The sequence below is a fragment of the Oncorhynchus keta genome, chromosome 1 (genome assembly GCF_023373465.1).
Source record: "Oncorhynchus keta strain PuntledgeMale-10-30-2019 chromosome 1, Oket_V2, whole genome shotgun sequence".
Classification (NCBI taxonomy): domain Eukaryota; kingdom Metazoa; phylum Chordata; class Actinopteri; order Salmoniformes; family Salmonidae; genus Oncorhynchus; species Oncorhynchus keta.
The window spans coordinates 28,655,128-28,681,866 of record NC_068421.1 but is presented as its reverse complement, the minus strand read 5'-3'; the positions used below and the strand labels follow the sequence as shown (position 1 = coordinate 28,681,866).

Below are 26,739 nucleotides of genomic sequence, written 5' to 3'. Positions count from 1 at the left end.
TGAAACGTAACATATCATAACTAAATGGAGTGTTTGGATTTCCATACAGAATAATATGTAACGCTCTGAGACCAGGTTGCAATATAGCATATTATTTGATAGATATGACAGCCTGTTGTCAGAGTTAGCTGTTTGACAATGTCAGAACAGGGAAATCTATAAAACATCATAGATTAGGCACTGAATGTCTGAAGCAAGCCTGCCAGCCTTACTCTCCTGTAATGTATTTCTACAGTTCACATACAATAGGCTACATTCCTTATGGTAATGCATCCATTAACTTATCTATTAACTTTTCTGATTATCCATGTATCTAATAACAGTTTGACAGTGTCCGAAATGGCACCCATTGCCTTTATCGTGCACTACTTTTGACCAGACTAGGACAATAGTGCACCACGGTGCAAACTATAGTGCACTTTTTAGTGAATAGGGTGCCATTTGGGAATCAACCTACATCCATCATCATCATCATGCAGGCCATTAATGCATGCATCTGATCCATGTGGCTAATAACAGTTTCTCTCAAAAGCAACAGTCCACTCCGCACAAAGCCTAAGATGTGATGTGAGCCGCCTGTGGACCATGAGGAATGTGCTGTGATGCTATGCTGTTGAACTCTGTTTCCAGTATGTTTTATAGCTGGGTCTCTGACCTAACATTGTGGAGGAGCCAAGGCTGCAGGAAATAAAGCTAGAGTCATGACAAGGTGAGAGTCAGTCCTTGCCCTTTAGGCCCCCATCTGTGGCTCGGAGACAGTCATTATCATCATCATGTCTTTAAGGTCAATAAAGAGTCTTTGTCAAGCTATTTGTCATGTCTGCTGCGTGCAGCATACTTATGGTTCAACATACTGAAACATTAGCCTCAGTCTGTTGTTTATAGGCTTTTATAGGTTGTCTTATCTTTATTATTTTACTCTACAATCATGCAGTTGTAACTACACAATTAAGTAGGCAGAAGTGAGATTTTGTAGATATGTGTCATTTTCCAATATGGCTATATTTGTTTCTAGACCTCACATCAACGGTTAGGAATGCATCCCGTGTAATTCAGTTTGCGTCACTGTGTCACTGTGGACTCATTTCTTTTCGCTTGGAATCCCAACTGTGCAGGAGGCAGAGCCTCATACAACGGACGCCCTTCGGTGGCACACCCGCAAGCCACTGGAGGCAGTCTAACACCGGTTCTTGAAACAGTTGTAGTGATATGGCAGTAGTGGAGGGGAGCGGGCAGTAACGAAGTCTGCACAGATACAAATACTGAAAGTGTGTTTCGTACAAGAGGCAGATCCGCTGGATGTGGGTCTTGTCACCGATGAACCAGAAGAGCTCAGCTGCAGAATTCAAGACGAGACAAAAAAGCGCAGCCTCACTGCCTCAGGGCTACATATCCTCGGTCTGGCTGGCGTCAAGGTGCGGGTACGAGAGAGTGAGCGCCCACTCGGTCAAACTATCTGACAAAATGACACCCCAATGACTCCGCACCTACCTTGGTAGAGACACATAGGTTGGGATGGCGAAGGAAACGAAAGGGAAAGGTAAGGTGCTCGGTTGAATACCTTTTTATATAGACTACCACATCTGCTCCGGTGTCAAAGCCTATGAGGTTAACAGGTAGCATGAGTCTACGTCTCGACCTAAATCATGTAAAAGGATGCCTGCGCGCTATAACCCGTTGCCATTGGACAATCTGTTGGAATGCGTGATGTTTCAGTAGGCTATCCGAATAAAATGCAGCCCGTGTCCTTTGAGATGTTTGTCGAATGGTGTGTTTAGATCATTTTTCTCGATGTTGTCTGAGTATGTTTAATTAAAATTATTTTGACACATTTAAGGTGTGAAACCGTGATCCTTACCATTAACGGCAGGAAAAAGCGCGCACTAAATTTTGATTTGGACCTTGGAAATCACACACACACACACACACACACACACACACACACACACACACACACACACACACACACACACACACACACACACACACACACACACACACACACACACACACACACACACACACACACACACACACACACACGCACGCACGCACACGCACACACGCACACACATAATATTATATATATTATATGAACATATCAAATTATTTGGGCAAACCCTTCTCATTTCCCGAGAGACTCAAATGATCATTAGTCTTTGTTGACAAGCATGCATTCAAGGAATAATTTGCATTCAAGGAAAAATGACATTGTTAGTGGATAGGCTATCATTAGTAGACACTTTTTGTCCTCACAAGTATTTAACAGTATGAAGTTGTGTGGTCTAAAAGTAAAACTGGACACAGGAGTTAATAAGCAGGTTGAAGTTTATTGTAATGAGTCTTGTCCTGGAGGCAGAAGTGAGCTATTTCCCTTTAGATAGACCAGCTGCAATGTCAAAATGTGTCTTAATTTAAGGTTAGACATTAGGGTTAGCAGTGTGGTTAGGGTTAAAATGAGATTTTATGACTTTATGGCTGTGCCAGCTAGTGACCACTCTGCAGAACTTCCACCAGAACAAGATTCATGATGAAAAACGCTAAGCTGCAGATGAGACAGTTAAATGAATGTTGTAATCAAGGTGTTATAACTGTTTTAACTGCATATTTTCATCATACTTGGTTTGTATCCAGTTGATCACCATGGGGTTCGATACCTTACTGACAGGGGAAGACTGGGACCAGAAATCAACCCTGGGATTTGTAACAAACTGGCCCATTTCTTTCCTCAAGGCCCCCCAAACCAGCCTATTTATTTCATTAAGGACCCCACATGATCCCATTTTTTTGCTTGAGGCCCCTATTATTTACCAAATAATGATAATTTTGCACCCCAAAAATGTCTGCAATACCAGATGGCCAGTCTACCCCTGCTTACTAAATCACCAATTGATACAGTTGAAAGGACTGCAATATATCGAGGCTGCTATATAGCATTGTCCAGGAGATGTGTTCTGTTGATTATGGAAATTGATAGCCTATTCATGATTCAGTGCATTTAATGAAATATAAAAAATTCAATGTAGACTAGTTGGTTCACCTTTTATAATGATATTCAGCATTCCACCTCAATCACCTTCAGTTGCACCTTGATAAACCTCATGGCAGGTGATGAAGGTGGCAAGGGAAGGTGATTGACGCGGTGGAATGCTGAATAAATGTTGCAGCTTAATTAATGTGTTTGAGGTAAAGGTAAAAACACAAGAAAGTATCTTGACTGTGTGCGAAATAGTTGGGCCCATCTTTGGTCTAATGAATTTAATTAGATAATGTTGGCATGACAGATTGTGTGCTGTCCAGCTCTATAGTGACTTCAACAGATGACGCAATGGGCTTTAGACAGCATGGGTTGTGTGTGTGTGTGTGTGTCCCAAATTACACCCTATTCTCTATATAGTCCACTACTTTAGACCAGGGCCCCTGTAGGGAATATAGGATGTAGACCATGTCAGATTTTCTCCAACTTTCCTGGCGTCTGGTGAGTTCTTTAGAGTGACCCAATCAGACCCATCCTACTTTTGCATTCATCATAACACTCTCTCTGACAGCATTAGTTATGCTTTTTGAATTGTTTTGATATTTCATGCCTGTTCCATTATATATTTAACCTCGACTCGGGAGACGCGACATACATTGGTTCTTTTCGTGGGATGAATGATAATAAAATACCCATTAGGCTCTTATCATCCAGTTTAGTAAGTCAAGCAGTATCAAATTATACATGACTCCTGGGGGTGCCCAACGTCTCTTTTCGTTGTGCCCAATAACGATGATTTTGTTATAGGGGTGCAATGATTTGTTATGTAGGTAATTAAAACCATGAAGTCAGGGTAGCAAGTTATTGAGGTTAGTTTCATTTATCTGATAGTCTCTGCTGATTGGACCGTGATCTCATGAACTGAACACCAGAGACAGAATTAAAGTGCATACAATAAGGCCAAGTTACGGTCTTACCTAGTCTCGTTCACCCAGCCAGCTCCCTCTTGCCTAGGGATGTGGCTACTTTTTACCAGGCTTTCTGATACTGTCATTAAGATAGCCCTGAAATTAGTTTGACAATGCAAACAATACCATTTTAAGAATCTCCCTCACCACCTGCCTTACAGGAGGGAGGCTAATGTCCAACCAGGGGGGTACAAGTATCACGGTTAAGGTAAGACCCAAATGCAAACTGTGTCGAAGTAACAATGTTTATTACAGCTACAGGGGCAGGCAAACATCAAGGAAGGCAGGGGTCGATAATCCAGAGTAGTGGGGAAAAGGTACAGGATGGCATGCAGCGGAGACCCAGCACCTCTGGGTCATAACCCTCCCAGTCAACCAGGTACTGGAATCCCCTGCCCCGAGGTCAAAGGAGGTTTTGGCTTCCAGGGGTGTAGCCGCGGGGCTATTGCGGCGCACCAAACATCTGGCATGGTACATCCTGGTAAATCTCACAGGTCCTGGTACCCCGCTTGACTGGCGGGGTACCAATTTCCAAGCCCCTAGTAAGACGTCCTGGGGCAGGCAGAGCTGACTTCAGGCAATGAGTGTGGCAGAATGGGCTCCAGCCGACGAGCCTGTACAGCGCTCTAACATCCATGGGAATGGAGAGGGGTTGAGTGGGGATAACCAGCTCGGACACCAGGGTAACATCCATGAGACTCATATCAGCCCCCGAGTCGATGAGTACCTGGAGAGACTTGGACTGGACTTGGACTTGGACTCCCCACAGCAGGATGGCATGGAGTGGGGGAGTAAGTAAGGGGAGAATAACAATTATCTTTAAGACCCACCAGAGTGCTCTCTCCAACGAATGAGCGAGGTCTCTTGAAGGGACAGGTAGACACAAAATGACCAGCAGTACCGCAATACAGACAACTCTGGGTGTCAAGTCTGTGTACGCGGTCGGCTGGAGACAACCTAGCCCTGCATAGGCTCGGGAAGAGGTGAATCGGTAGTCTTCGGAGGCTCTTGAAGGAACTCGGGTAAGCTCGGATCCTCTCGGGGACATAGACGTCGGGAACTTCCGGAGTTCATCAGATGCAAGGTGGGATCCTTGAGTGAGCGATTGGGACCGCTATCAGACCTCTTCTCCCTCCTACGTTCCCGTATCTTATAGTCGATCCAGATGGTTAAGGTGATGAGGGAGTTGAGATCTGTCGGTAGTTCCCGGGCTGCAAGCTGGTCCTTTACTTCCTCCGATAATCCGTGCAGGAATGTGTCGAACAGCGCTTCCGGGATCCAGGCACCATCCGTTCTCTATGCTAGCGTGTGGAAATCCACTGCATAGTCTGCCACACTGAGGGAGTCCTGCCGAAGCTGGAGTAGCTTCCGGGCAGTCTCTCTCCCAGACTCTGGAGGCTCAAACCTTTTTCACCTCCGCCACGAATCCCTCCAGACTAAAGCATATGGCCGACTGTTGTTCCCATACTGCCGTAGCCCAGGCGAGAGCCCTCCCGGACATCAGCGTGATGAGGTATGCTATCTTATAGCGGTCCGAGGGGAAGGAGGAAGGCTGCAGCTCCATGACGAGGGAACACTGAGCGAGAAACGCCCGACAGGTGCCCGAGTCTACATTGAAGCGCTCCGGGGAGGTAAGGCATGCTCAGGGTCAAGGCAGGCAGAAAGGTCAAAACCGGGAAAAACAGAAACAAATGAGAGACAGGCGCAGAGGTGAAAACCGCTGGTAGGCTTGACGAAACAAAAGGAACCTGGCAACAGACAAGCAGAAAACACAGGTATAAATACACAGGGGATAGTGGGGGAAGATGAACGACACCTGGAAGGGTGTGGAGACAAGCACAAAGACAGGTGAAACTAATCAGTGTGTGACAACAGGAAGTACACAACGGCTTTGAGATGTGATCCTATAAATACCACAAAAAAGGGAGACTTCCCAATGCACTTGAACAAAACAGCTTGCTAGAGTAACATGCACTTACGCCACTGACTGCTGACTGAAACACAGTGTGTTTGTGTTCCAAATTACACCCCATTCTCTTTATAGTGCACTACCTTTGACCAAGGCTCTGACCAAAATAATAAGGTGACATTTGGGACCCCTACACAATGATAGTATATTTTGAACCAGCCCAGGTGTTAGGAGAGGAAGCTCAGCTCTGTATAGTAGAAACCTATCGAGATCACATGCCAGCCATGTCCCAATTGCATCTGCTAATTTATTGAATCAGCTCAATTCGCAGTTGATTCGATGAGTAAAGAGAGATGCAATGGAAGGGAATGAAAGTGAGAGACAGAGGGTGATAGATAGATTAATAGATAGATAGATACATAGATATATACCTTTTGAGAGCTCATAAACCACTGGGAATTAACTGATTGAATCGATATTGTTTTCACATCATTTCAACAAAATAATTCAATATGATGTCGTTGCATCAACATGGAAAACTGATTGAATTTGCAACAAGCCATCAACGTAATGGAATTTCATATTTTTTTCACCCAACTTTTAACCTAAATTCAATGACATGGTGAAATGTTTTGTTTAATTGACGTTAGTTGATTACTCAACCAAAATTAAATCAAAACTAGACGTTGAAATTACATCTGTGCCCAGTGGGAAATTTGTTCTTAGGAGGTTAGTAGTTCTCGGTACATTGTAGCAGGAAGCTTTTCACTCTGTCACTAGTTTTGCAGTGCAGATCATTCATGCTGTAATATGTTTGAGAGGAAAGTATTGTTCCCCAGTTTATAATTGACAATAGATTTATTTGAAACCATTACAGACTAATTGTAATGTAAGTAGCTGTAACTGGAGTCCTTTTTTCAGTTTGTCATAATAGTCACACTATTAGTCACACTATGATGTGAATGATTATCCCCCACTGAGCTAAAGGCAAATCTATGGCCACAGCCATCATTCCAGCCATGCTCGCTGTTCTGCTCATGAAGATTATTTGAACCCTGCAATGTTTGGACACGCTGGTACAAGATTGATGGCAAACTGCAATATGTATTTCTCCATGATATATATTCATTAAATATCGTTGCACCTTTGACTGTAGTGTGTAATCTCTGTGTCAGTGTTCTTTGTAGATAGGATCTTTTTTTATCCTTTTGGTTTCTATACTGTAAAACAACTTGGCCTAGATATAGACTTTATTGTAATCTTTCTTACATTCACGCTCATTCTTCTTATCTGCTTCATCGTTACTTGAGATCTGCTTTCTTTCATGACCAAAAAGCAGCTGGGGACCAGTAAGGAAAATTCCTTCTTGACAAGAGGAGATGGGAACATCCATTTTGTTTTTAGCAGAGGCTCTACCAAATATGCCATATCATATGTACTTGGGACATGATGATACAGCATTTTGGTTTCAGCTTCTCCTTAAAACATGATCTCCTCAATGAAGTGAAGAGCATCAGAGGTTTAGGGGTTACATGCAGTCTTTCACTCTTCAAAATCCACTTGATCAAGACCCTAGGTAGGAGATAGAAGGACACTTCAGGCAGGTACAGTGTCCTCCGTAATTATTGTTGCTTTGGCTCTGTACTCCAGCACTTTGGATTTGAAATGAAGACGCACAAATATTATACCCCCAGACATGCAAACCTCTCACGATTACAATAACAGGAGAGGTTAGCATTTTGTAACTCATAATTATTCACGATTCAGTCAGGACTATCTGTAATCATAGTAGCATCCACATTAATGCCATATCCAAAATTAAATTATCATTGTTTTAGTTCACAATGGAGCCCCTAGTTCCACTCTTCATACCCCTGATAGCTCCTTTGTCCCACCTCCCACACGTGCGGTGACCTCACCAATTACAACCAGCGTGTCCAGAGATACAACCTCTCTCATCATCAACCAGTGCCTGGGCTTACCTCCGCTGTACCCGCACCCCACCATACCCCTGTCTGCGTATTATGCCCTGAATATACTCTACCATGCCCAGAAACCTGCTCCTCTTATTCTCTGCCCCCAACGCTCTAGGCGACCAGTTTTGATAGCCTTTAGCCGCACCCTCATACTACTCCTTCTCTGTTCCGCGGGTGATGTGGAGGTAAACCCAGGCCCTGCATGTCCCCAGGCACCCTTATTTGTTGACTTCTGTGATCGAAAAAGCCTTGGTTTCATGCATGTCAACATCAGAAGCCTCCTCCCTAAGTTTGTTTTACTCACTGCTTGAGCACACTCTGCTAACCCTGATGTCCGAACTACTAATTTTGAAAATTACTCTCTACAGAAATAAGTGATTCACTGTTGCCGCCTGCTACCGACCCCCCTCAGCTCCCAGCTGTGCCCTGGACACCATTTGTGAATTGATCGCCCCCCATCTAGCTTCAGTTTGTTCTGTTAGGTGACCTAAACTGGGATATGCTTAACACCCCGGCAGTCCTACAATCTAAGCTAGATGCCCTCAATCTCACACAAATCGTCAGGGAACCCACCAGGTACAACCCTAACTCTGTAAACAAGGGCACCCTCATAGACGTCATCCTGACCAACTGGCCCTCCAAATACACCTCCGCTGTCTTCAACCAGGATCTCAGCGATCACTGCCTCATTGCCTGTATCTGCTACGGAGCCGCAGTCAAACGACCACCCCTCATCACTGTCAAACGCTCCCTAAAACACTTCTGTGAGCAGGCCTTTCTAATCGACCTGGCCCGGGTATCCTGGAAGGACATTGACCTCATCCCGTCAGTTTAGGATGCCTGGTCATTCTTTAAAAGTAACTTCCTCACCATTTTAGATAAGCATGCTCCGTTCAAAAAATGCAGAACTAAGAACAGATACAGTCCTTGGTTCACTCCAGACCTGACTGCCCTCGACCAGCACAAAAACATCCTGTGGCGGACTGCAATAGCATCGAATAGTCCCCGCGATATGCAACTGTTCAGGGTAGTCAGGAACCAATACACTCAGTTAGTCAGGAAAGCTAAGACCAGCTTCTTCAGGCAGAAGTTTGCATCCTGTAGCTCCAACTCCAAAAAGTTCTGGGACACTGTGAAGTCCATGGAGAACAAGAGCACCTCCTCCCAGCTGCCCACTGCACTGAGGCTAGGTAACACGGTCACCACCGATAAATCCATGATTATCGAAAACTTCAACAAGCATTTCTCAACGGCTGGCCATGCCTTCCGCCTGGCTACTCCAACCTCGGCCAACAGCTCCGCCCCCCCCGAAGCTACTCGCCCAAGCCTCTCCAGGTTCTCCTTTACCCAAATCCAGATAGCAGATGTTCTGAAAGGGCTGCAAAACCTGGACCCGTACAAATCAGCTGGGCTTGACAATCTGGACCCTCTATTTCTGAAACTATCCGCCGCCATTGTCGCAACCCCTATTACCAGCCTGTTCAACCTCTCTTTCATATCGTCTGAGATCCCCAAGGATTGGAAAGCTGCCGCAGTCATCCCCCTCTTCAAAGGGGGAGACACCCTGGACCCAAACTGTTACAGACCTATATCCATCCTGCCCTGCCTATCTAAGGTCTTGAAAGCCAAGTCAACAAACAGGTCACTGACCATTTCGAATCCCACCGTACCTTCTCCGCTGTGCAATCTGGTTTCCGAGCCGGTCACGGGTGCACCTCAGCCACACTCAAGGTACTAAACGATATCATAACCGCCATCGATAAAAGACAGTACTGTGCAGCCGTCTTCATCGACCTTGCCAAGGCTTTCGACTCTGTCAATCACCATATTCTTATCGGCAGACTCAGTATCCTCGGTTTTTCGGATGACTGCCTTGCCTGGTTCACCAATTACTTTGCAGACAGAGTTCAGTGTGTCAAATCGGAGGGCATGCTGTCCGGTCCTCTGGCAGTCTCTATGGGGGTGCCACAGGGTTCAATTCTCGGGCCGACTCTTTTCTCTGTATATATCAATGATGTTGCTCTTTCTGCGGGCGATTCCCTGATCCACCTCTACGCAGACGACACCATTCTATATACTTCCGGCCCGTCCTTGGACACTGTGCTATCTAACCTCCAAACGAGCTTCAATGCCATACAACACTCCTTCCGTGGCCTCCAACTGCTCTTAAACGCTAGCTAAACCAAATGCATGCTTTTCAACCGATCGCTGCCGGCACCCGCATGCCCGACTAGCATCACCACCCTAGATGGTTCCGACCTTGAATATGTGGACATCTACAAGTACCTAGGTGTCTGGCTAGACTGTAAACTCTCCTTCCAGACTCATATCAAACATCTCCAATCGAAAATCAAATCAAGAGTCGGCTTTCTATTCCGCAACAAAGCCTCCTTCACTCACGCCGCCAAACTTACCCTAGTAAAACTGACTATCCTACCGATCTTCGACTTCGGCGATGTCATCTACAAAATTGCTTCCAACACTCTACTCAGCAAACTGGATGCAGTTTATCACAGTGCCATCCGTTTTGTCACTAAAGCACCTTATACCACCCACCACTGCGACTTGTATGCTCTAGTCGGCTGGCCCTCGCTACATATCCGTCGCCAGACCCACTGGCTCCAGGTCATCTACAAGTCCATGCTAGGTAAAGCTCCGCCTTATCTCAGTTCACTGGTCACGATGGCAACACCCATTCGTAGCACGTGCTCCAGCAGGTGTATCTCATTGATCATCCCTAAAGCCAACACCTCATTTGGCCGCCTTTCGTTCCAGTACTCTGCTGCCTGTGACTGGAACGAATTGCAAAGATCGCTGAAGTTGGAGACTTTTACCTCCCTCACCAACTTCAAACATCTGCTATCTGAGCTGCTAACCGATCGCTGCAGCTGTACATAGTCTATTGGTAAATAGCCACCCATTTTCACCTACCTCATCCCCATACTGTTTTATTGATTTACTTTTCTGCTCTTTTGCACACCAGTATCTCTACCTGTACATGACCATCTGATCATTTATCACTCCAGTGTTAATCTGCAAAATTGTAATTATTCGCCTACCTCCTCATGCCTTTTACACACAATGTATATAGACTCCCCTTTTTTTCTACTGTGTTATTGACTTGTTAATTGTTTACTCCATGTGTAACTCTGTGTTGTCTGTTCACGCTGCTATGCTTTATCTTGGCCAGGTCGCAGTTGCAAATGAGAACTTGTTCTCAACTAGCCTACCTGATTAAATAAAGGTGAAATAAAAAAATAAAAAAAAATAAAAATTGGCTTCCTATTTCGCAACAAAGCCTCCTTCACTCACGCCGCCAAACATACCCTCGTAAAATTGACTATCCTACCGATCCTCGAATTCGGCCATTTACAAAGTAGCTTCCAATACTCTACTCAGCAATCTGGATGCAGTCTATCTCACTGCCATCCGTTTTGTCACTAAAGCCCCTTACACCACCCACCACTGCGACCTGTATGCTCCAGTCGGCTGGCCCTCGCTACATATTTGTCACCAGACCCACTGGCTCCAGGTCATCTATAAGTCTTTGCTAGGTAAAGCTCCGCCTTATCTCAGCTCATTGGTCACGATAACAACACCCACCCGTAGCACGTGCTCCAGCAGGTATATTTCACTGATCATCCCCAAAGCCAACACCTCCTTTTGCCGCCTTTCCTTCCAGTTCTCTGCTGCCAGTGACTGGAACGAATTGCAAAAATTGCTGAAGCTGGAGACTTATATTTTTATCACTACCTTTGAACATCAGCTATCTGAGCAGCTAACCGATCGCTGCTGTTGTACATACCCCATCTGTAAATAGCCCACCCAATCTACCTACCTCATCCCTATATTGTTTTTATTTACTTTTCTGCTCTCTTGCACACCAGTATTTCTACTTGCACATCACCATCTGTTCATCTATCACTCCAGTGTTAATTTGCTAAATTGTAATTACTTTGCTATTATGGCCTATTTATTGCCTTAAGGAATAATGGTCTGGGGCTGTTTTTCATGGTTTGGCTAGGCCCCTTACTTCCAGTAAAGGGAAATCTTAACGCTACAGCATTAAATGACATTCTAGACGGTTCTGCGTTTCCAACTTTGTAGCAACAGTTTGGGGAAGGCCCTTTCCTGTTTCAGAATGACAATGTCCCCATGCACAAAGCGGGGTCCATACAGAAATGGTTTGTCGAGATCGGTGTGGAAGAACTTAACTGGCATGCACAGAGCCCTGAACTCAACCCTGTTGAACACCTTTGGGATGAATTTGAACGCAGACTGTGAGCCAGAGCTAATCACCCAACATTGGTGCTCGACCTCATTAATTCCCTTGTGGCTGAATGGAAGCAAGTCCCGGCAGTAATGTTCCAACATCTAGTGGAAAGCCACCCAGACGAGTGGAGGCTGTTATAGCTGCAAAGGGGGGATCAACTCCATATTAATGCCCATGATTTTGGAATGAGATGTTCGACGAACAGGTGACCACATACTTTTGGTCATGTAGTGTTGTTTTTGGGTGAAATTTTCTTTAATAGGCTAAATGTATTGTGTTTCAAAAGTGATATTGGATCGATGTTTGGTTGTCAAAGCAGCAAAATATCAACATTTGTAGGAGATTTATGTTCTGTTTGGATAGTTCCATCTCTGTTATGTGCCTTTTACTGAGGAGTGGCTTCAGTCTGGCCACTTATCCAACTGATTAGTTTCTACCTCGATGAAAGTCGAAACATAGCCGTGCTTTTCAGCTTCATGTACCGGTAAATTGAACTGGTCACAGTTGAATTGTTTACATTTTCGGTTGATTATTATGTCTGAATCTCAAAGGCTTTTGTCAGTCTGCAGACAATTAAGCACAGAGACACCAGACAGTCCTTGTCTTCTGTGATTCCTGTTCGTAACACAACCCAGTAAGACCATTTCACTGTTAAAGAAAAGTTTAAGAGGCGAGATGGTGATTATCACAGAAATGACGGTTGAGCAAAAAAGTAGCTTTTGTCCTCAGAACTCATTTGAGAAAGTAAGCAGTGCCATCAATAACCCAGACAAACACATTACCTAGATAACATTGTTTTCTGCATTAATGGCTTCAGCTGACATCGTTACTGTAATTATCTGATAGTTTTGTTCTTTCATTTATTTTCAGGCATACTCAACATAATAAACTCTGCTTATTGATAAGATCCAAATTGAAAGCGGAAGAAGAATCAAGACCAATGATTGCAGTTGAATAAATTAATTTAGAAAGTAATTACGTAGTTTGGTTAATTCTGTATATCTTCTCTGGCAGCTTTGCTGTGTGATGGGCTGAATAATATTAGTGACATTCCTCTGTTCTTCTCAGTCCTCAAACATGTCTTCCGTTTCTCAAACAGCTACCAGCTGCCAACCTGACTGGCTGACAGTGGACTGAAGGACTCAAGGACATTCAGAGACTTGTCCCGAAGCCACTCCTATGTTGTCTTGGCTGTATGCTTTGGGTCGTTGTCCTATTGGAAGGTGAACCTTCGCCCCAGTCTGAGGTCCTGAGCGCTCTGGAGCATGTTTTCATTAAGAATCTATCTCTGTACTTTGCTCCGATCATATTTCCCCTGATCCTGACTAGTCTCCCAGTCCCTGCCGCTGAAAAACATCCCACAGCATGATGCTGCCACCACCATGCTTCACCGTAGGGATGGTGCCAGGTTTCCTCCAGACGTGACGCTTGGCATTCAGACCAGAGAATCTTGTTTCTCATGGTCGGAGAGTCTTTAGGTGCCTTTTGGAAAACTCCAAGTGGACTGTCATGTGCCTTTTACTGAGGAGTGGCTTCCGTCCGGCCACTCTACCATAAAGGCCTGATTGGTGGAGTGCTGCATAGATGGTTGTCCTTCTGGAAGGGTCTCCCATCTCCACAGAGGAATTCTGGAGCTCTTTCAGAGTGACCATCGGGTTTTTAGTCACCTCCCTGACCAAGGCCCTCCTCCCCCGATTGTTCAGTTTGGCCAGGCGGCCAGCTTTAGGAAGAGTATTGGTGGTTCCAAACTTCTTCCATTTAAGAACGATGGAGGCCTCCGTGTTCTTGGGGATCTTCAATGCTGCAGACATTTTGGTACACTTCCCCAGATCTGTGCCTCGACACAATCCTGTCTCAGAACTCTACGGACAATTCCTTCAACCTCATGACTTGATTTTTGCTTTGACATGCACTGTCAACTGTCAAAACTTAACAAAACGAGGAAATAGTCAAGTAGTCTGTATATGTAATGTGCAGCTGTTGTAACTTGTAACTTCGATGAGGGGAGGCAGTGATACCCCCATCGCCTCCCTCTCTCTCTCTCGCTCTTTCTCGTACCTTAGAGGGAGAGCTCAGTCTCACAACCACTCATGTTTGCTACTTCAATCACTACGTTGTTGCCAGAAAAATTATAGATATGCCTGGCTGACTCTCTACCAACAAATTACATATTACAATGCCAAACAGTTTACATGTTACCTTTTTGATACATTTTCACAATGATTGTTTCCATGTATTAATTATGTATCTTTTGCAACCTCATGTAAGCCCTCAAATAGCCCTATTGTCCATGGAATATTCAAGCCATGAAGACATTTGTCATTTTCCAATAACTGACGGTTATCATCCAATGTTACAATCTTATGTCGCATCAGTGAAATCTTAGGGTTATTCTATTCAGCAGTGAAATCTTAGGGTTATTCTATTCAGCAGTGAAATCTTAGGGTTATTCTATTCAGCAGTGAAATCTTAGGGTTATTCTATTCAGCAGTGAAATCTTAGGGTTATTCTATTCATCAGTGAAATCTTAGGGTTATTCTATTCAGCAGTGAAATCTTAGGGTTATTCTATTCAGCAGTGAAATCTTAGGGTTATTCTATTCATCAGTGAAATCTTAGGGTTATTCTATTCAGCAGTGAAATCTTAGGGTTATTCTAGGGTTATTCTATTCAGCAGTGAAATCTTAGGGTTATTCTATTCATCAGTGAAATCTTAGGGTTATTCTATTCAGCAGTGAAATCTTAGGGTTATTCTATTCAGCAGTGAAATCTTAGGGTTATTCTATTCAGCAGTGAAATCTTAGGGTTATTCTATTCAGCAGTGAAATCTTAGGGTTATTCTATTCAGCAGTGCTGCCAAGTGCTCAACAGGCTGCGTCAGCATAGCGTTTCCTAAACCCTACTCAGGTGTGTGATAATGAGTTCAGACCCTAACCTCAGTTATTTATTCAAGCATGCTAAATAGTGTTAATTATAATTTAATGGCTGTTTGTCATAAGGAAGCACACAGGCACTGGGTTGTCGAGCACTGCCTGTATACCTAACCGGGAGCCTGAAGTTGGCTGGCTGGCTGGGGAGGGAGGGAGGGAGGGAGGGAGATAGATAGATAGATAGATAGATAGATAGATAGATAGATAGGTAGGTAGGTAGGTAGGTAGGTAGGTAGGTAGGTAGGTAGGTAGGTAGGTAGGTAGATAGATAGATAGATAGATAGATAGATAGAGAGAGAGAGAGAGAGAGAGAGAGAGAGAGAGAGAGAGAGAGAGAGAGAGAGAGAGAGAGAGAGAGAGAGAGAGAGAGAGAGAGAGAGAGAGAGAGAGAGATAGATAGATAGATAGATAGATAGATAGATAGATAGATAGATAGATAGATAGATAGATAGATAGAGAACAGCACTTTACAGTAGCAGCCTTTGCCTCAAACTACAGCTGGGATAGACGTGGCTTTTTTAGTAACATTTTAGAAGAAGGGTTTTGATCATTCCCATGTTAGTCTCTCTCAAATATCTTCAATATGGACCACAGATGCTGGTGGTTACTTACCGATAAGGGAATATACTTTAGAGTATGTCTGTAATGCCTTTTGGATTACTTCATCGCCTACGTAAGCTCACTAATGCCGCTCATTTAATTTAAAAACTACTTGAGCAATTTCTCCCCACTCTCACTCTTGATATGCGTCATCAGAGGAAAAAAGTCTATGTTGAAATCCTGGTCCTGTGCCATAGTCCTGTGCCATATTATACACTCACAGTCCCTCCTCCCCCATTAGATGTGGCCATTAGGCATCAGAGGGGGAGGGGAGGTCTGATAGGTCTGTTGTCAGAGCTAAGCTATAGAGCAGACCCCTGCACACTCTCTGCCACTCACTGGGCTGTAATTTGTCAATGTAAAACTCACAACCACTGACCCTGCCTATGTCTGTAGTGAACCTCAGCACTGACGTAGAGTATGTGACGTTTGCTAGGTAGGGAGAAGTACGGGCAGTATACTGTAGGTATTGAGTAAGATTTTTTATCAAATGGCAGATTAAGCAGGTTACTATATAAAGACGTGTGTGCATTCTGCTGTCTCCCTGGAACTGCAAAGCAAACTATTATCAAAACAAAAGTATCTACAGGGATGAGATCTTGCGGGTGTGTGGGTATTCCATGTGGAAGGTTACAACTAAGCGATTTAGCACATTTGATGGAGAGATCACTCTCCTCCCCTTTTCCCCAGACCTCTCTTTTGCACAATTTTTTGGAACATTGTGCAAAATTGTGGAGATGTTCTATGCAACCTTTGTGAATATCAAAAGGTGATGGAGCTGACTGAAGAGTCAGATCACAGTAAGGGTCCAGGATGGTGGAGCGACAGACAGAGAGAGAATGAGGGCCAGGCAGAGGGTGAGCAGTTTTCCTGAAGAGAGCTGCATTTTATTATGAGGAGATTACTGTATGTTCCTGATTAAAAGGGATTTACAGTATATCTATGGGTTCTGAGTAGCCCAGATGCAGAGGGTCCGGACATTATCCTTCAGGGGTGCTGAGTTTCCCCCTTATGGCTTGTGAGGAGTTCTTGCTGGGCCAATTCTCGATTTATGCACCACAGTATGACAAAGGCCAGGGTTTCTAACAACAGAAAAATGTACTGAGAACTCCCATGTACCATCCACACAAAAATGTTTTTTTTTATCTCACTTTTTCTTGTCTTTACTATGGTGAAGTCCATTATAAAGAAGAGACTGTGAGTGTGAAATTGAAATTGAAATAATAATACAATACAAGGTGCATCTCCCAAAGCTCTTCACATATTATTGAGCTCTATTTATATGAATCTATCTTTATTTGTTTGTAAATATTCTCCAACTTCTTGTTTTACATCTGATGATAGGGACCAACAAAAGTTATATGGATATACTGAATATACAGTACCAGTCAAAAGTTTGGACACACCTAAGGTTTTTCTTTATTTTACTATTTTCCTCATGATGTAAAAATAGTGAAGACATCAAAACTATGAAATAACTAATGGAATCATGTGGTAACCAAAAAAGTGTTAAACAAATCAAAATATATTTTATATTTGAGATTCTTCAAAGTAGCCACCCTTTTCCTTGATGACATCTTTGCACACTCTTGCCATTCTCTCAACCAGCTTCATGAGGTAGTCACCTGGAATGCATTTCAATTAACAGGTGTGCCTTGTTAAAAGTTCATTTGTGGAATTTCTTTCCTTCTTAATGTGTTTTGACCCAATTGTGACAAGGTAGGGGTGGTATACAGGAGATAGCCCTATTTGGTAAAAGACTAAGTCCATATTATGGCAAGAACAGCTCAAATAAGCAAAGAGAAACTTACAGTCCATCATTACTTTAAGACATGAAGGTCAGTAAATCCAGAAAATGTTCTTAATGTGCAGTCGCAAAAAACATCAAGTGCTATGATGAAACTGGCACTCATGAGGACCGCCACAGGAAAGGAAGACCCAGAGTTACCTCTGCTGCAGAGGATAAGTTCATTAGAGTTACCAGCCTCAGAAATCGGCAATTAACTACACCTCAGATTGTCGCCCAAATAAATGCTTCACAGAGTTCAAGTAACAGACACATCTCAACATCAACTGTTCAGAAGAGACTGCGTGAATCAGGCCTTCATGGTCAAATTGCTGCAAAGAAACCACTACTAAAGGACATCAATAAGAGGAAGAGACTTGTTTGGGCCAAGAAACACAAGCAATGGACATTAGACCAGTGGAAATCTGTCCCTTGTTCTGAGTAATACAAATGTGCCATTTTTGGTTCCAACCGCCATGTGTTTGTGAGACGCAGAGTAGGTGAACAGATTATCTCTGCATGTGTGGTTCCCACTGTGAAATATGGCGGAGAAGGTGTAATTGTGTGTGGGTGGTTTACTGGTAACACTGTCAGTGATTAATTTAGAATTCAAGGCACACTTAACCAGCATGGCTACCACAGCATTCTGCAGCGATACGCCATCCCATCTGGTTTACACTTAGTGAGACTGTCATTTGTTTTTCAACAGGACAATGACGCAAAACACACCTCCAGGCTGTGTAAGGGTTATTTGACCAAGAAGGAGAGTGATGGGGTGCTGCATCAGATGACCTGGCCTCCACAATCACCGACCACAACCCAATTGAGATGGTTTGGGATGAGTTGGACCGCTTAGTAAAGGAAAAGCAGCCAACAAGTGCTCAGCATATGCGGGAACTCCTTCAAGACTGTTAGAAAAGCATTCCAGGTGAAGCTGTTTGAGAGAATGCCAAGAGTGTGCAAAGCTGTCATCAAGACAAAGGGTGGCTACTTTGAAGAATTTAAAATATATTTTTGATTTGTTTAACACTTTTTTGATTACTACATGATTCCATGTGTTATTTCATAGTGTTGATGTCTTCACTATTGTTCTACAATGTAGAAAATAGTCCAAATAAAGAAAAACCCTTGAATGAGGTGTGTCCAAATGCTTGATTGTGTAAATGAGGTATTGAATGTATAGAGTCATTAGATTTAAAGGAAATCACTCAGAATACATTACAGAATAGTGTAAATATGTCAGGTGTTTGGTTAATGCCCCTATTTGCAGTCACTGTCAATTACTCACTAGGACATAGTTAGTATTTACATTTTCATCATCAGAGTGTCCCAAATGGCATCATATTCTCTATATTGTGCACTACCTTTGACCAGGGCCCATATGGTGTGTCTCCATACACTCGGCTGTAAACAAATGTAGTCCAATGAAATGAACCAGGGCGAACACCTGAAAACCCATTTTCAGTAAGTATTAGCTGTGACAAGCTCCAAACCCAAACAACACAGTAATTAATGTAGGACTAAAACTAACATAAGGTAGAACAAAAACACGCAATAAATAGAAATAAGAGGAACACGAGAAAGTAAGTAAGCATACTATATTTATGGTCAGTCAGATCTTGTAGCCTATTTACAATGTGCAGTGATACTGGAGTAATAGAGGTAGATACTGTATGTATAGACTCCCTTTTTTTCTACTGTGTTATTGACTTGTTAATTGTTTACTCCATGTGTAACTCTGTGTTGTCTGTTCACACTGCTATGCTTTATCTTGGCCAGGTCGCAGTTGCAAATGAGAACTTGTTCTCAACTAGCCTACCTGGTTAAATAAAGGTGAAATAAATACAAAATAGAGGTAAGGTGACTAGGCATCAGGATATATGAAAAACAGAGTAGCAGCAAACTATATGATGATTGTATGTGAGTGGGTGTGAGTGGAGTCAGTATAAATGTATATGCATATTATGTGTGTGTGAATAAATGATGAAGTGGGTGTTTGTGCATGTGTGTTGGAGTATCAGTGTGAGTGTGTAGGGTCCTGTGAGTGCATAGAGACAGTGCAAAAAGTAAATTCAAGGGTCCTGTCGTGAAAGGTGCTGGCCTAGCCCAGGCTGTGGTTGAGCATAGACTAACCTATCCTCCATTTCATGACTCTAATAGAGAACTCCAACGGTTGAGACACCCATTCCTCAATGAGATATTAACAGGGAAAACATTTGACCTGATGGAGTCCTGTAAGAAATGAAAAGCTCATTAATTCCTGTGTAGCGATGAGGAGTAGTGGGCCGTAGGAGAGAGAGAGAGACGGAGAGAGTGAAAACAGTGAGGGCAGAGAAGGTGCCATGGTAATGGAAGCCATGAACTCAGCGTTTCAACATCCAGTATGGTACTCTGCAAATGTCCTCTGGAAGTAGATAATATAGGAAGGGATGGAGGGATGAGGGTATGAAAAGAGCTGAGATCAAACATAAGCAGCCTGGTGTTGTTGTGTTGTGGAGTAAAGGCTCTTAGATTCTCAGACACTGGCTCTCTGTGTGTAGAGTTGGGAAAGCTCACACAGCTCAATTAGGTGACATTTTTCTCTCCCATTGCAGTTCTCTGGAGGTTAGCGCAATGGAACGATTTACTTTGTCACTTTCACTTGTCATTGATCTTGTTTGAATTCAATAGTACTTAAAGGAACAATCGTTGGTTGTCTGAAAGTCATTTCTAATGAACGTTATTGACTTTATCTGGCATTACTTTATAACACTGATCTTAGAAGAACAGAGCTTGAGGGATCTCTCTAAATACTCCCTCTTTCTAGTCCTGAAGAATGGGAATTTGAGGAACTCACTGGCATTCATACTTTTCACATGATATCTGTGTAATACACCATATGTGAACTGATTGTCCCCCATCTATCTTCAGAGCTCGTGCTGCTAGGCAACCTAAACTGGAACATGCTTAACACCCCAGCCATCCTACAATCTAAGCTTGATGCCCTCAATCTCACACAAATGATCAATGAACCTACCAGGTACCACCCCAAAGCCGTAAACACGGACACCCTCATAGATATCATCCTAACCAACTTGCCCTCTAAATACACCTCTGCTGTTTTCAACCAAAATCTCAGCGATCACTGCCTCATTGCCTGCATCCGTAATGGGTCAACAACCTCCACTCATCACTATCAAACGCTCCCTGAAACACTTCTGCGAGCAGGCCTTTCTAATCGACTTGGCCGGGGTATCCTGGAAGGATATTGACCTCATCCCGTCAGTAGAGGATGCCTGGTTATTTAAAAAAAAATGCCTTCCTCACCATCTTAAATAAGCATGCCCCATTCAAGAAATGTAGGACCAGGAACAGATATAGCCCTTGGTTCTCTCCAGACTTGACTGCCCTTAACCAACACAAAAACATCCTATGGCGTTCTGCATTAGCATCGAACAGCCCCCGTGATATGCAACTTTTCAGGGAAGCTAGAAACTGCACTGAGGATAGGAAACACTGTCACCACCGATAAATCCACTATAATTGAGAATTTCAAAAAGCATTTTTCTACGGCTGGCCATGCTTTCCACCTGGCTACCCCTACCCCGGTCAACAGCACTGCACCCCCCACAGCAACTCACCCAAGCCTTCCCTATTTCTCCTTTTCCCAAATCCAGTCAGCTGATGTTCTGAAAGAGCTGCAAAATCTGGACTACAAATCAGACAATCTGGACCCTTTCTTTCTAAAATGATCTGCCGAACTCCTATTACTAGCCTGTTCAACCTCTCTTTCGTGTCGTATGAGATTCCCAAAGATTGGAAAGCAGCTGCGGTCATCCCCCTCTTCAAAGGTGGCAACACTCTTGACCCAAACTGCTACAGACCTACAGTGCCTTGCGAAAGTATTCGGCCCCCTTGAACTTTGCAACCTTTTGCCACATTTCAGGCTTCAAACATAAAGATGTAAAACTGTATTTTTTTGTCAAGAATCAACAACAAGTGGGACACAATCATGAAGTGGAACGACATTTATTGGATATTTCAAACTTTTTTAACAAATCAAAAACTGAAAAATTGGGCGTGCAAAATTGTTCAGCCCCTTTACTTTCAGTGCAGCAAACTCTCTCCAGAAGTTCAGTGAGGATCTCTGAATGATCCAATGTTGACCTAAATGACTAATGATGATAAATACAATCCACATGTGTGTAATCAAGTCTCCGTATAAATGCACCTGCACTGTGATAGTCTCAGAGGTCCGTTAAAAGCGCAGAGAGCATCATGAAGAACAAGGAACACACCAGGCAGGTCCGAGATACTGTTGTGAAGAAGTTTAAAGCCGGATTTGGATACAAAAAGATTTCCCAAGCTTTAAACATCCCAAGGAGCACTGTGCAAGCGATAATATTGAAATGGAAGGAGTATCAGACCACTGCAAACCTACCAAGACCTGGCCTTCCCTCTAAACTTTCAGCTCATACAAGAAGAAGACGTGTCGTTTAAAGTTTGCCACAAGCCACCTGGGAGACACACCAAACATGTGGAAGAAGGTGCTCTGGTCAGATGAAACCAAAATTGAACTTTTTGGCAACAATGCAAAACGTTATGTTTGGCGTAAAAGCAACACAGCTCATCACCCTGAACACACCATCCCCACTGTCAAACATGGTGGTGGCAGCATCATGGTTTGGGCCTGCTTTTCTTCAGCAGGGACAGGGAAGATGGTTAAAATTGATGGGAAGATGGATGGAGCCAAATACAGGACCAATTTTTCAGTTTTTGATTTGTTAAAAAAGTTTTAAATATCCAATAAATGTCATTCCACTTCATGATTGTGTCCCACTTGTTGTTGATTCTTCACAAAAAAATACAGTTTTATATCTTTATGTTTGAAGCCTGAAATGTGGCAAAAGGTCGCAAAGTTCAAGGGGGCTGAATACTTTCGCAAGGCACTGTATATCTATCCTACCCTGCCTTTCTAAGGTCTTCGAAAGCCAAGTCAACAAACAGATTACCAACCATTTCGAATCCCACCAAACCTTCACCGATATGCAATCAGGTTTCAGAGCTGGTCATGAGTGCACCTCAGCCACGCTCAAGGTCCTAAACGGTATCTTAACGATCGATAAGAAACAATACTGTGCAGCTGTATTCATTGATCTGGCCAAGGCTTTCGACTCTGTCAATCACCACATCCTCATCGGCAGACTCGACAGCCTTGGTTTCTCAAATGATTGCCTCGCCTGGTTCACCAACTACTTCTCTGATAGAGTTCAGTGTGTCAAATCGGAGGGCCTGTTGTCCGGGCCTCTGGCAGTCTCTATAGTCCACTCTTTTCAGCTTCAACTGATTTTGGTTAAATCTTCAAACTAAAACTTGTATTTATTTTGGTGTTCAGAAGTGCAATGGTTTCACAGTATTTTAGAAGGGGATTGAGAAAATGTTTTTTCTCTTATACACATGGATTGGTTGTACAGGTAGTGTACAGGTAGGCTACTGTATGTTGGCATATTCATCATAATTATGAATATTTGTCCGGGCCTCTGGCAGTCTCTATGCCTCAGGGTTCAATAATTGGACCGACTCTCTTCTCTGTATACATCAATGATGTCGCTCTTGCTGCTGGTGAGTCTCTGATCCACCTCTACGCAGACGACACCATAAAACAAGAATCTCCCGCGCTGAGGTCTGTTCAACGCTGGTCCGACCAATCTGATTCCACACTCCAAGACTGCTTCCATCACGTGGACTGGGATATGTTTCGTATTGCGTCAGACAACAACATTGACAAATACGCTGATTCAGTGAGCGAGTTCATTAGAACGTGCGTTGAAGATGTCGTTCCCATAGCAACAATTAAAACATTCCCAAACCAGAAACCGTGGATTGATGGCAGCATTCGCGTGAAACTGAAAGCCCGAAACACTGCTTTTAATCAGGGCAAGGTGACCGGAAACATGACCGAATACAAACAGTGTAACTATTCCCTCCGCAAGGCAATCAAACAAGCTAAGCATCAGTATAGAGGCAAAGTAGAATCTCAATTCAACGGCTCAGAGGTATGTGGCAGGGTCTACAGTCAATCAAGGATTACAAAAAGAAAACCAGCCTAGTCACGGACCAGGATGTCTTGCTCCCAGGCAGACTAAATAACTTTTTGGCCCGCTTTGAGGACAATACAGTGCCACTGACACGGCCCGCAACTAAAACATGCGGACCCTCCTTCACTGCAGCCGACGTGAGGAAAACATTTAAATGTGTCAACCCTCGCAAAGCTGCAGGCCCAGACGGCATCCCCAGCCGCGCCCTCAGAGCATGGGCAGACCAGCTGGCTGGTGTGTTTACGGACATATTCAATCAATCCCTATCCCAGTCTGTTGTTCCCACATGCTTCAAGAGGGCCACCATTGTTCCTGTTCCCAAGAAAGCTAAGGTAATTGAGCTAAATGACTACCGCCCCGTTGCACTCACTTCCGTCATCATGAAGTGCTTTGAGAGACTAGTCAAGGACCATATCACCTCCACCCTACCTGACACCCTAGACCCACTCCAATTTGCTTACCGCCCAAATAGGTCCACAGACGTTGCAATCTCAACCACACTGCACACTGCCCTAACCCATCTGGACAAGAGGAATACCTATGTGAGAATGCTGTTCATCGACTGCAGCTTGGCATTTAACACCATAGTGCCCTCCAAGCTCGTCATCAAGCTCGAGACCCTGGGTCTCGACGCCGCCCTGTGCAACTGGGTACTGGACTTCCTGACGGGCCGCCCCCAGGTGGTGAGGGTAGGCAACAACATTTCCACATCGCTGATCCTCAACACTGGGGCCCCACAAGGGTGCGTTCTGAGCCCTCTGCTGTACTCCCTGTTCACCCACGACTGTGTGGCCACGCACGCCTCCAACTCAATCATCAAGTTTGCGGACGACACAACAGTGGTAGGCTTGATTACCAACAACGACGAGACGGCCTACAGGAAGGAGGTGAGGGCCCTCGGAGTGTGGTGTTAGGAAAATAACCTCACACTCAACGTCAACAAAACTAAGGAGATGATTGTGGACTTCAGGAAACAGCAGAGGGAACACCCCCCTATCCACATTGATGGAACAGTAGTGGAGAGGGTAGTAAGTTTTAAGTTCCTCGGCGTACACATCACAGACAAACTGAATTGGTCCACCCACACAGACAGCATCATGAAGAAGGCACAGCAGCGCCTCTTCAACCTCAGGAGGCTGAAGAAATTCGGCTTGTCATCAAAAGCACTCACAAACTTCTACAGATGCACAATCGAGAGCATCCTGTCGGGCTGTATCACCGCCTGATATGGCAACTGCTCCGCCCACAACCGTAAGGCTCTCCAGAGGGTAGTGAGGTCTGCACAACGCATCACCGGGGGCAAACTACCTGCCCTCCAGGACACCTACACCACCCGATGTCACAGGAAGGCAATAAAGATCATCAAGGACAACAAACTCCCCCGAGCCACTGCCTGTTCACCCCGCTATCATCCAGAAGGCGAGGTCAGTACAGGTGCATCAAAGCTGGGACCGAGAGACTGAAATACAGCTTCTAACTCAAGGCCACCGGACTGTTAAACAGCCACCACTAACATGGAGTGGCTGCTGCCAACACACTGACTCAACTCCAGCCACTTTAATAATGGGAATTGATGGGAAATGATGTAAAATATATCACTAGCCTCTTTAAACAATGCTACCTAATATAATGTTTACATACCCTACATTATTCATCTCATATGTATATACTGCACTCAATACCATCTACTGTATCTTGCCTATGCCGCTCTGTACCATCACTCATTCATATATCTTTATGTACATATTCTTTATCCCCTTACACTTGTGTCTATAAGGTAGTAGTTTTGGAATTGTTAGCTAGATTACTTGTTGGTTATTACTGCATTGTCGGAACTAGAAGCACAAGCATTTCACTACACTCGCATTAACATCTGCTAACCATGTGTATGTGACAAATAAAATTAGATTTGATTTGATTTGTATACTTCTGGCCCTTCTTTGGACACTGTGTTGACAATCCTCCAGACGAGCTTCAATGCCATACAACACTCCTTCTGTGGCCTCCAATTGCTCTTAAATACAAGTAAAACTAAATGTATGCTCTTCAACCGATCGCTGCCTGCACCTGCCCGCCCGCCCGTCCAACATCACTACTCTGGACAGTTCTGACTTAGAATATGTGGACAACTACAAATACCTAGGTGTCTGGTTAGACTGTAAACTCTCCTTCCAGAATCACATCAAACATCTCCAATCCAAAGTTAAATCTAGAATTGGCTTCCTATTTCGCAACAAAGCCTCCTTCACTCATGCTGCCAAACATACCCTTGTAAAACTGACCGTCCTACCGATCCTCGACTTCGGCGATGTCATTTACATTTCCGTTTTGTCACCAAAGCCCCAAATACTACCCACCACTGCGACCTGTAGCTCTTGTTGGCTGGACCTCGCTTCATACTCGTCGCCAAACCCACTGGCTCCAGGTCATCTACAAGACCTTGCTAGGTAAAGCTCCCCCTTATCTCAGCTCCCTGGTCACCATAGCATCTCCCACCTGTAGCACACGCTCCAGCAGGTATATCTCTCTAGTCACCCCCAAAACCAATTCTTCCTTTGGCCGCCTCTCCTTCCAGTTCTCTGCTGCCAATGACTGGAACGAACTGCAAAAATCTCTGAAACTGGAAACACTTATCCCCCTCACTAGCTTTAAGCACCAGCTCTCAGAGCAGCTCACAGATTACTGCACCTGTACATAGCCCATCTATAATTTAGCCCAAACAACTACCTCTCCCCCTACTGTATTTATTTATTTATTTTGCTCCTTTGCACCCCATTATTTCTATCTCTGCCTTGCACATTCTTCCACTGCAAATCTACCATTCCAGTGTTTTACTTGCTATATTGTATTTACTTCGCCACCATGGCCTTTGTTTTGCCTTTACCTCCCTTATCTCACCTCATTTGCTCACATCGTATATAGACTTGTTTATACTGTATTATTTATCTTGGCCAGGTCGCAGTTGCAAATGAGAACTTGTTCTCAACTAGCCTACCTGGTTAAATAAAGGTGAAATAAAAAAAATAAAAAAAAATTGACTGTATGTTTGTTTTACTCCATGTGTAACTCTGTGTCGTTGTATGTGTCGAAATGCTTTGCTTTATCTTGGCCAGGTCGCAATTGTCAATGAGAACTTGTTCTCAACTTGCCTACCTGATTAAATAAATGTGAAATAAATAAATAAATAAAAATACTAAAGATTGATTCAATATCTCAGGTATTGGGTGTTGTTGAGTGTTGTTGA

At 43.9% G+C, this 26,739-nt stretch overlaps 1 protein-coding gene across 3 annotated transcripts in view; it reads left to right on the top strand.

The window, feature by feature from the left end:
- Nucleotides 1-1,134: 1,134 nt before the first annotated feature.
- LOC118394682 (membrane-associated phosphatidylinositol transfer protein 3-like) overlaps nt 1,135-26,739 on the top strand; it is a 236,456-nt gene continuing 210,851 nt past the window's right edge. For 2 of the 3 annotated variants that reach the window (XM_052520116.1, XM_052520103.1), the window contains exon 1: nt 1,136-1,540. In XM_052520116.1, the coding sequence (XP_052376076.1) occupies nt 1,516-1,540 (25 nt within the window). In that variant the 5' untranslated portion in view covers nt 1,136-1,515. Of the gene's footprint in view, nt 1,541-26,739 lie in introns of all 3 variants that reach the window. The other variant, XM_052520107.1, reaches the window with a different exon arrangement.